An 11099-nucleotide genomic window follows, 5' to 3' on the forward strand; every position below is an offset into this window, starting at 1 on the left:
TCTGGTGGTTTAGTTTATGCCCACCATCCTGTGACTGGGTACCACAGAGAAGAGTCTGGCACTATCCTCGTGGCACCCACCTTCGAGGCATTAATGAGGTTAGAAGCTGCGAGGTTCACATCAGTCAGGCAGAGCAGCCGGGCTGTCTCCTCTACTGGAGCACCTCTAACCAGCTGCAACTCAGTGAACCCCAGCAAGGGTCCCCTGTGTAGCCACATTTCTCTTCACAGAGAAAAGCAAGGCACAGTTCTCCCCCAGGATATTTCTGGGTTTCACATTCTCTGAACCTCAGAGAAAGGAAAAACAATTCTTATCATTTGCTGTGCCAAAGTAGAATGCAATATGGAGATTGTTTACCAAAGGGATGGTGTTCTGTTTCCTTGGCCTGTCAGGGTGTGTGTGTGTCGGGACTGTCGGCTGACAGTCACGAGATTGAGTGCAGTGGAGCGCTTGGCAGATTCAGTTTAGATGTAATGTAATACAATATAAAATAATATAGTGTAATAAAGTAATTAATTAGCCTGATAAGATGGAGTCAGATGCATCATTCTTCCCTCATGGGGGGTTCCATACAAATTCCATACCCCGGTGCGCCCCAGAGCCGCCGCGCACTGCCTGCCGTGTCCGGGCCGGGGCCGGGGCCGGGCGGGGCCGGGGGCGGTGTCCCGGCTCCTCCCGCCCTTCTCCGTCCCCGAGCCCGGCCCTGCCGGCGGTCCCGGGGCTGCTGCCATGGAGCTGCCGGCCGTCAGCCTCAAGGTAGGAGCTTTGCCTGCCCCGGGGCTCGGGAGCGGGGCCGGGGAAGCGGGAGGGCGGCTGGGGGCGGCTGCGGCGGGCTGAGCCCCCCGGGCGCTCGGATCGGATCGGCCTCACTGTACCCTGCTCCTCTCGCATGGTCTCCGGCCGAGTGTCTGCTCCAGATCCTGGCTGAGGCCCTGCTGGAGCTGCGGAGCCCTCTGAGGGGGAAAACCGAGCCCTCTGAGGAGGAAAAACCGAGCCCTCTGAGGAGGAAAAACCGGAGCCCTCTGAGGAGGAAAAACCGAGCCCTCTGAGGAGGAAAAACCGGAGCCCTCTGAGGAGGAAAACCGGAGCCCTCTGAGGAGGAAGAACTGAAGTTTCTGCTTTTTTTATCACGTGGGCAAAGACTGCAGAAGTTCTGAAGGCCATGAATCCGAGTCGGGGGGAGGTTTAGGTTGGCTGTCAGGAAAATGTTTTCCCCAGAGGGTGATCAGGCAGTGAACAGGCTCCCCTGGGCAGTGGTCAGCACCGAGCCTGTCTGAGTTCAAGGAGCATTTGGAAAAAGCTCTCAAGCACAGGATGGAATTCTTGGGGTGTCCTGTGCAGGGCCAGAAGTTGGTGATCCCGATGGGTTCCTTCCATCTCAGTGTATTCTGTGATTCTTAATTAAACCCACCAGGTGATGACTCCAAAGTTTGCCCCTACTTCAGGGATATTGCTGAAGTTATTAACTAGTGACCATGGAGGTTCCTGGATCAGCTGACCAGAGCTAAGCCAAGATAAACACTGCACAAGATCCTGAGGAGACAAAGCTTTTGCTTGTCAGGCAAAGTATCTTGGAAAAATAAGCCCACTTACTTGAGGCTTATCATCTGATACATAACTGCAATTGCTTCTCTGCTGGGTAGGGCAGGCTCCACCTCTGGGCACTTCGGAAATTTCAGTGAATATCTGATAGCCACAGAAAGGAAATATAAGAGACCTAAACAGTAATGTAGCATTTTTCACTTTTGGAAGAAGCACTTCTTGCTTCTGGCCAGTGGATGTTAAAATCACACTGTTAGCTTTTGATGTTGATGTTTGATTCTGATGTCTTCTGTGCTACCAGACATGTGACATTTTCCTCTATTTTTTTGTCTTTCACATTTTCAGAGGCCTGAGATTTCTAGGTGTTTGTGTCCTTTCCCAGCTTCACTACTTTGTGATCTTATTTAATACAGCAGGGTTCAGGTGCTATCTTTGGTTAAAGGTTTCCCTAGTGACTGAAAGCATCACAGATCACATCAGGGCTTTTTTTGCTGATTTGTTAAGCTGTGAGCAGTAGCCTTGGACCAGGCTGCCTATGGGTTGGATGGGAGAATAGTATTATCTCAGCTTTGTACAGGACAGCTTTCATGTGGCTGTATTAAAGAAAAGATTGGTGTTCATATAATGATGAATACCCCTCTTACTAGTTCACCAAGAAAAGCAACTTCCCTCATTAGAGGCAAGTAAGCAAATGGATTTTTCAAGGCCCAGCTTGTGGATGGATTATATTACATTCTGGGAACTAGCTGATACTTTGCTCTGACAAGCTTGGACTACTGTGTGATTCCCAAGGCAGTAGGAAGATTAAAAGATCTTGCCTTCTGCTTTGTTTTTTAACTTGATTTTATTTTTTTTCCTATGCTAAAACAACAGTGAAAACTAAAGGCATTTAATTTAAAAGTTTGCCAACACGAAATACATGTTCTGCCATGGGAAATGGAGATAGGTGAGCTGAAAAACACTGACTTTTCAATGAATGAGTCACAAACACAACAAAACTAAAATGTTGCCTTTCTTCCTTGTTTCAGACAACCATTCCCCAATCTCTTGCTAGATAAGTGTGAGCTTGTCCTGGGCAAACTGTTTTCAGCATTAAGAAATTCCTTGTTGTCAGGTCTGCTACTTCTGCTCTGAGCTGCAAAGACAAGAATTGGGAGTGAATAATTGTACCTACACTTTATTCTGTTCCTGAGTTGGGGCCTGATTCCCTGTAAAATACCTCAAAAGTGGGGAAGATTCTTACTCAGAAGGGGCCTGGAAATAACATTCACTGCTGCTGTTCATTGGCATGATCTGCTTACTGGTTCTGTGAGATTATAAAGATGAGCCTTGTGATAGAAGTGGTTCCAAGAAAGCTGCATGACTGAGCTGTGTTTGTGCCAGAATGTAGCAGTACCTTAGCCTTGGGGTAGCTCTAAGCTCCTTGCAGAGCTGTAAAATGAAGGTGGCAGGCTTTGCCCTGCAGTGGGTGGGGAACATGCTCATTGAACAGGATCTACTTGCTCAGTTCTAACAGCCATGCTCAGCAAAACACGGGGGAAGCAGCACAGCCATGCTTTTGCCATGACTGCTTGACACCTGTGATTATTGAAATAATCATGCAGAGCCTCGAAATGCAACGTTTGACTTTGATCAAGCCTGGACAATGCCCTACAATTCATGTGCCTGGAAACACATATTTTGTGCTTAGGCATTTTTAAATGCTCAGTCACAGAAGCAAGGAATAATAGAGATGTCTGTGTGGCATGTGATTAAACCTCCTACTCAAAGCAAGGCAAACTGCAAAGTTAGATCAAATAGCTCAAGTCAACAATCAGCTGAGTTTTAAAATAAGAACAGAGCCATGTCAGCCCCATTGGGCAGCCTGTCCCACTGCTTAAGCCCTCTCATTATTATCACTCTGTTGTAATAACGAGGAGCATCCTCACAGGTGGCCACTCAGATTCATATTTTGGTTTTGTGTGTTCTCAGGTGAATGTCACTCACAGAGTAGGCGAGCTCACTGGAAAATAGAAATTTAGATACAACAAGAAAATAATTGTAATTTGGGACTGTTTCATTTTTAACTTGGTCAAAATGCAATCTTGTGCTGAAGCATGTTTAAAGGAGTTCCTGTTCCAAAGAGTTTCCCATCTAATGAGACCCTGGCAGACCTAGGCTCTTTTTATGCTTGGCAATTAGTTCCATCTCATGCTGGGATTTGCAGAGGAGGTAGAAATTCTCCTGAGCTCTCCCCAGTTTCCAATGGGGTGCTTTTAATTACATAGCCATCCTTTTTCCCAGAAGAGATGGAGACAAAGGACCCACCTTTCTTATTTTCTGCTCCCACCACTAGTTCATCAATAACTTTGGAGTTATTTTCTCAAAAGAAGAAATGTATGTCATGTATGTCTGTCTTAGCTATAGACTTAATTCCTTGGATAGATGGAAACATTTTAAATTCTTCTGCTGTTTTATCAGGAGACTGCCTGCAAATTAACTAATCTCACATAGTAATTTGTAGTTTTTCATTAACACTGTATTTTCTATGTTAAAGCATACCAACACCACCAGCTAGTTCCATAGTGCACTGAAGAACTGTCAGGTAAATTGGACTAATAACTAAAAAGGGAATATCTTGGTTTTATTTCAGCAGTCATTCACAGTATCAGCCCTTTATGCTGATGATTAAACATACTTCATAATTTAGTAACTGCAGTATTGATCTAGACAGCTTTAAAAAAAACCCACCCTGCCTAATTATGTTAACTGGTGAGCTTTGAGGGGTCTTGAGGGTATGTAACATGCAATTAAATACTACCTAATTAAGAATTTTCCTGATGTTGTGATGGTCTCTTGAGTAAACGCTATTTGCATGTCTCCATTCTCATATCCAGGAATATCTTGCATTTTACTGATGAGCAGTTTTTCCAGTGTGTGGTATAATTTGGGAGAAGGGGAAGCACTTAATTTGGGAGGGGTGGTGAAGCATTTTGTAAGCTTTCATGAACAATTTAAAAAAATTAATCAGTAAAAATCTGTCTAAGCAGTGTTGGAAGTTACAGCAAAGTCTGTGAGTGCTCAGCAGCTGTGATGGGGCAGTGCAGTGAAGGAAGAGCAGGAAATCATTTGCACTGTGGTGTCCTGGCAGAGCAGTGTGAGCCCAGCAGCTGGGCCACCCCTGTGCTGTCCTGACTGTGCTGCACTTATGTCACAGCTTCACAGCTTCACTCTCTTCTCCAGCAACTAGTTTTGTTTTCAGTTAGAGCATAGAGGGATGTTTTAAGTCAAGGAATCTGGCAGGGTGTCAGTAGATCTTAAATTTTTGTTGTGTCTTAATGCTCCTATCTGCATACAGCTTTCCTGTGTTCACTCAGTAACTTAGGCTTTTGCTGTGTACTCATTTCCCAATTTTCTTTTTTTTTCCTTTGGGGTGGGGGAGTGTGCTTCAGAGGGGTTTTGGTAATGTGGGTTTGGTTTTTTTAATACCAAAGTCAGCAGAAATGCCAATTTGAAGCCTTTCTCACAGCTAGGAAAAAATGAAAGTGCACCTGTATCCCATGGATCCTCTGATATGTCCAGGCTTCAGCCTGTCTTTAGTGAGGCTGTTAATAGAGCCTGTCTTCCAAATTCTTGCTTTCACAGATGTTTAGAGACCAAATATGAGTGATCTCCCTTTGCTGGAGTGACCAGCAGGCTGTAGATGTAGGAAAAGCCTGAAGTGATGTATTTTTGTTCCTATTTGCTCTCTGAATAAACATGTAGGGTTTGTTTCCTTGGTTACAAAAATGGCAAGTGGTGGTGAAGAGAATCCTTGTAGCACTTATTACAGTATGATCCTTTTTTTTCTTGGATTTGTCCCATTACACACAAGGACCAGGATCACTAAGGACACCTGCAAAGCACAGAATTTGTGACAGCATTACCTTACTGCTGCTCAGGGCATTGGTGGCAATGGAACCTTGTGGCTTCAGTGGGAGAGAAAAGCTGTGAGCTCTGGCAGGATCAGGTTCCCAGAGTGCTGGAAGAAGCCTTCAGGTCTGTTAATACTGCAGTGAGATTGAACAGGCTGGAAGGAGGTAAAAGAAGGATTTGCTGAGGACTGGAGGGAAATTCTTGGAGCTGCAGGCATGGCTGTCTATGGGTCTTTTGGTGGTGGGATGCCAGATCGGTCATGTATAAACTGTGCTAGCACAGTGTTAATCAGATTGCCTGGCTTTCTGTGCAAACCCTTCTGGAGTTCCAAAATTAATAACCCATTTAGAAAGAGTAAGTGGTCCCTGAATCAGATGTTGACAGAGATGACAAGAAGAGTGAATGACTACAGTGCAGCACCACAGGACATACTCAGCAACAGATGTGCAGAAAAATAGCTTTGTCTTCGCTGTCCCAATTGCTTCACCATCTTTCTGCACTGGTTCATGGGTCCAAGTGTTGGAGAATTTTGCTCAGAAATGGCTTATAGAGTTTTGTTCAGACATGCCATAATCATATACAGCTGATGGAAAAGTAAAAGGCAGCTGTGAGGAGCAAATTCTCACAGCCTGTTTCTGTAAACAACAAAAGTTCTCAGGCACGTTTATGTAAACAGCAGAGGTTCTCAGGTTGTTTTTAATAACAAGTAAATATCTTGTCCTTGGATAAGTTTTGGGAAAGCAAAAGTTGACAAACATGGAGGCCTGGAGAACTTTCATATCAGGGTGAGAACACAAATCTTGGATTCAATAACAAACCACTGGTATTGAAAACAAAAGGAGGGGTTAATGTGTGATCTGTGACCTATGATGAGCTCAGATTTTGCAATATGCATGAGCTTAATTAACGCCACTATAAAAGTGTGTAAGCGAGATCAATAAATTGGAGTTCGATGCTGATCAACAAAGATGGGTCCTCTCCCTTCACTTCATCATCCAAGCCACTCTTGCCCCCATCCCTTGGGAACAAGATGGTGCCATTTCACACTGATGCTCCCAGAGTTCTCCCAACATGCTAACCTGTCTTCCTGTCTGTTGTTCTTTTTTCATAGGCTATCATTCTGGTACATTGGCTGCTCACAGTGTGGTGAGTGATTAGTGTCTGGCCTGGGGGAGAAGAGGGTATTCCTTCAAACTAGGAATGGGATGTTCCCTGGGAATCAGCAATCCCTGTTTGCAAGAAAATCCTAAATCTAAGAGTGAGGTGTTTGTATGGGAACAGGGATAAAACCAAATTGTTGCAGGCTTATTGTGAATGTGAGCTGGATTTTTTTTCATTTGGCAGGGGATGCATGAATTACATGTTGCCTGTCTCCTATGCCTGGGGAAATTTCAGTGTCCTTGCAGTGGGGATCTGGGCCATTGTGCAGCGAGATTCCCTTGATGCCATAACGATGGTGAGTGTAAAGGTGCTGCTGGAAGAGGGTGGAGGGCAGAGTCCTTGAGCTGGTGATGATTTACAGCTGCTCCCAATACAGAAACTCCCTGTTTGGGTGGGTTTGGTTTTTTTTTTAAGAGTTCATAAATCTATGAACTCTGTAAACCATGGTGAGAAGCATTCACTGTCAATTATTTTTCTTTTCAGAGATGAGACATACTTGATTCTTCCTTTTTTTCACAACCTGCTGTTGTGAATTGTAATGCCAGATGAGGACTCAAAGTGTTTCATACGCTTCAGTTGGAGGAGCTCTGTAAAACCCTTTTCTGAGCCTTGAATAGATTGGCATACAAAAATAAACAATTCTAGAGAGAAGATATTGTATCATAATATCTTATGATATATAAGATATATATATAATCATATATCTCATGATTATATAACAATATCAATTCTAGAGAGAAGATATTGTATCATAATATCTTATGATATATAAGATATATATATATATATATATAATCATATATCTCATGATTATATAACAATATCAATTCTAGAGAGAAGATATTGTATCATAATATATTATGAGAAGATATCTGACAGGAAAAGGCATGAAATACAAGATAATTGATCTAGGAGTATCTGTCTGCCTGGGGCAGTACTAAGAGTGCTGTGTGACACCGGGGTGAAGGATGATTGTGCAACACAGATCTTGCAGGAAGCAGATACTGACTGTTCCTGTCAGTGGTTAAACCCTTGCTCTGTTCATGTCCCATTCTCTGTCCTTGTTTCCAGTTCTTGACTGGCCTGCTGCTCACAGTCCTCACAGACATCATTCACATCTCTATCTTCTACCCTTCCCACGACTACCTCAGTGATGCCAAGCGGTTCAGCGTGGGCATGGCCATCTTCAGCCTCCTCCTCAAACCCCTGTCCTGCTACCTGGTGTATCGGATGTATCAGGAACGTGGAGGAGAGTACACCTTGAACATAGGTAGGAGCTTCTTCTGCTTCCATGTCAGTGTGGGCCACCTCCTCAGGGCTGCCTGGCCCTATCAGCCTGAGCTCTGTGCAACTGGATTCTGCCCTCACTCCAGGCAGACAGTGCTTGCTCTGTCTTGCTCGTGTTTGTCATCCCATTTTGTCCTTCTGGTGTGTCTTTGGACTTAAATTTATGTTCTTCCTCTCTCCCCTTGCAGAACTGAAGATTTTGACATTTTGACATCTCAACACCATTTTGCCCACAATGGTGTTGAGAGTCTTTTCCTCTCCTCCTCCCCCTGCATTTCTGTGTGTTTGTTGGAAATTTTTAGGTGTCCTTTCTTTGTCAACCCTTTTTTTTCCTTTTGGGGGAGAGTAGAGGCAGTATTTCCTCTGGCTGGATTATGAACAAGAGGGAAATAAAGCTGGATTTCTAATTCCACGTGGGCCTCACATGTCCTATTTACCTTGATTGCTTTGGACTTTGTTCCTCACATGGAAAATGGCACTAACGTTTACCTGATGTGGGTTAGCTTGGAGACACTTAATTTTTCCCCTGGTTGTATTTGAAAATTATAAAGTGGAAGATTTGCCAGAGAGGATGGGCTGTGGCTAGATATTCTGGGTCTTGGTCAGCTTTGCCAAGCATTCCTGGTAGTAATTCATGCCTGGGCAGCTGCCAGGGATTGATTGTTTGCCAGGGATTGTTGTTTGAATTCATGCTGGCAAAACCTGCAGCCTATCACAGTTCTGTTTGTCATCCTGAGAAGTTTGTGCCAGACAAAAGGTGGTGTACCTGCATTACAGTGTCTGGAAGCTTTGGTGGTAGCAAAGATCACACTCCTTTGAAAAGAGGGGGAAACCTGCAGGGGAGGAGAAGCCATGGAAAGAAACCATGAGTGGTATTTGCACTTCTCTGCTAGTGGAGTGTGGATGTCATCTCTGCCAGCTACCTGTGAAAATCCAGATGGATATGTCTTATGTCTCCTGGGTCAGGAGGCACGTGAGTCACCTGCAGTGCCTTTTTTGTGTCAGTTTTTATTAGCTGCTCACTGTGCTTGTCATAGGGATTCAATATATGTATAGAAAGTATTGGAATCGTTGAAGAGTTCATCTCCTGCACTTCTTTTCAACCACAATGCCAAACTGAGAGTCTCCTCTCAGGTGGGAATTAAGACACTTTGTAGTTTCATATCCTCTCCTGAACTGTCTTTCTTACAAGATTTTCAGTACTGTGTGTTGCTTTGTGATGAACGTGCTTAACAAATTTCCTCTTATTTTCCTGCTATCTGGCATTTTCTTTTGAACCCACCAGTGTTGAAATTTTCCTGGCCTTCTCTGTCTTGTTTTCCTTCTACATTAAGTCCCTTTTTGTTGCCTGGGAGCATCCTTGCTGCTTAGAACAAATCCCTCATAGTCTGGTGGCTGTCTGTGATTCAGGTTGCCTTCTCCCCATGGCACATGCCCATAGATAAAGAGCTGTCCATGAATATTCTCTGCCTCCTCTTTCCCTGCTCATCTCCTGGACAGTAACATGATTTTGCACAGACAAATTGCTCATGGTGGAGTTAGAAGCACTGTTGGACTCAAATTTGAGGCAATTTGACCACACTTGAGGCATAGCTGCATTGTTGGGAAGAATGGTTCAGGGATGTAGCATTCCTTTAAATCTGTGCTGTCAGCTAGCCACAGCTCCTGCAGCTTCTGGCTCTGTTCATTTTTCCCTGAGTTCTCATACACTTTATCTTGCTGAAATGCACTGTTACAGGAACCTGTTGTGCTGCTATGGGGTATTGTGGGTTTTGCTTTCCACACATCCATGTGGCTGCTAAGAGAGCTGTTCTCAAGGAAAGAACAGGCATGTTGGAAGGATGACTTTTCTTACCCCTTGTTTAGTGAGGATCACACACCGCAGGTGCTGGGGGAGCTGGTAAAATGTGTGCTCCTGAGCTGTTAGTTTCTCCTAGAGCATTCAGTTCTTGTGCTTTTCTCTTTGTGCCAAGCTTGTTCTCTTCCATCTCCTTTCAGGTGTCAGCAGTGCAGGCCGGGACAGCAGCAGCTACGAGCCCATTGATCAGCCAGAGGCTCCTCCACAGTGGCCTTCCTCAAGCAAGGCAGCCCAGCCACCCTACTGAGCACCCTGCAGCCAGCACTGACATTGCCCTTGCCCAGCCAGGCCTTCCTCTTCCCACTGAGCAGCACCTGCTACTGGGAAAACAAGAGAAGAGCTGATTTTTTTTTGCCTGCCTAAAGGTTAGGGTGGTGCAGTAAGTCCAGAAGATCTTGGAGGTGTCATGTTAAGCACTGTGTAATCCCAATGCTCTCTTCCCTCCCCCTAAATCCTCTGTACATGTGATGGATGCACCTCCTACAGTCTTCCACTGTGCTTCCTCTTCTTTATAAGAGAACCACTCAAAGCACTCCTGGACAAGCAATCTTTAAAAGGCTCATGGACTGCCCTAAAGCAACACAGTTTAGCCTGATTTTATGCAATATATTTCCAGGAAACACCTGGGAGTTCCCAAGTGCTGTTTTTGATGGCATTATTTAACTTCTTGTGCTCCCAGGATCTGGTATTGGGTTTTATTAACTGATGCTTTTATGCAAGTTGAATGTCCTTCAGGATACTTAAAATGACTGTTGAATGTAGATTACAGATCCTTTGTGCCTTGAAATGTCCTTTTGCCTTCAGCTGATTGTCTTAACAGAAGTTGAAATGTTACATTTTTCTAAGAAAACTATAAAATGAACACAGTTTTTCTGTGTTAGAAAAAGTTACTCTGGTCACTTATGTCTCATTTGAAAATGTAGCTTTTCCTGAGGGCTTGGGACTGTAGCCAGCCAATCTGGGAGGGTCATTATGGGGGGAGGTCTACAGGGCTCTGATGGCTTTTAGCCTAAGCTTTACTCTGAGAAGTAGAAAATTCTGCATATAATTGTGTGGGTGGGAAGATGAGCAAGTAAAATGATTGAGGAAAGATGGACTTACTTACGCTGTAGATGATCTGTCCTGCTGTGGCTTTCAGGTAAGATTCTAAAAAAAGAAAACCAAACAAACAAAACCCCAGAAGTAGGCAAACAACCACATTTCAACAGGATTCATTTACAGAAGAAAATGAGTATGTTACCTTTGGCAGAATTCTAGTGCTAGGAAGATAGGTATTTTTCTGAAGAAGTTCATTGTCAAAGTTTATATCTGTTATTTTACAACTGCATTTCTCCTGACAAGACCTTCTGCTGTGTTG

The 11099-nt window shown here is 44.2% G+C and overlaps 1 protein-coding gene across 1 annotated transcript; it reads left to right on the forward strand.

The window, feature by feature from the left end:
• The first annotated feature begins 696 nt into the window (after positions 1 to 696).
• On the forward strand, positions 697 to 10632 carry AGTRAP (angiotensin II receptor associated protein). The gene is made up of 5 exons (XM_054292146.1): positions 697 to 756; positions 6548 to 6582; positions 6781 to 6892; positions 7669 to 7867; positions 9883 to 10632. Exons 1-5 carry the CDS (start codon positions 730 to 732, stop codon positions 9987 to 9989), a joined length of 480 nt encoding a protein of 159 aa, XP_054148121.1. The 5' UTR covers positions 697 to 729; the 3' UTR covers positions 9990 to 10632.
• The last annotated feature ends 467 nt before the right edge of the window (positions 10633 to 11099 follow it).

Source organism: Melozone crissalis, unplaced genomic scaffold (assembly GCF_028551555.1).
Source record: "Melozone crissalis strain CALT ecotype California unplaced genomic scaffold, PUWL_Pcris_2 ptg000107l_1, whole genome shotgun sequence".
Lineage (NCBI taxonomy): Eukaryota > Metazoa > Chordata > Aves > Passeriformes > Passerellidae > Melozone > Melozone crissalis.

What these genes read in the sequence shown, in the direction of transcription:
- AGTRAP (XM_054292146.1), top strand. Translation starts at nt 730, where the DNA reads ATGGAGCTGCCGGCCGTCAGCCTCAAG. An exon ending in TGCCGGCCGTCAGCCTCAAG is followed by an intron (nt 757 to 6,547) that starts GTAGGAGCTTTG and finishes CTTTTTTCATAG; the next exon opens with GCTATCATTCTGGTACATTG. An exon ending in CCCTTGATGCCATAACGATG is followed by an intron (nt 6,893 to 7,668) that starts GTGAGTGTAAAG and finishes CCTTGTTTCCAG; the next exon opens with TTCTTGACTGGCCTGCTGCT.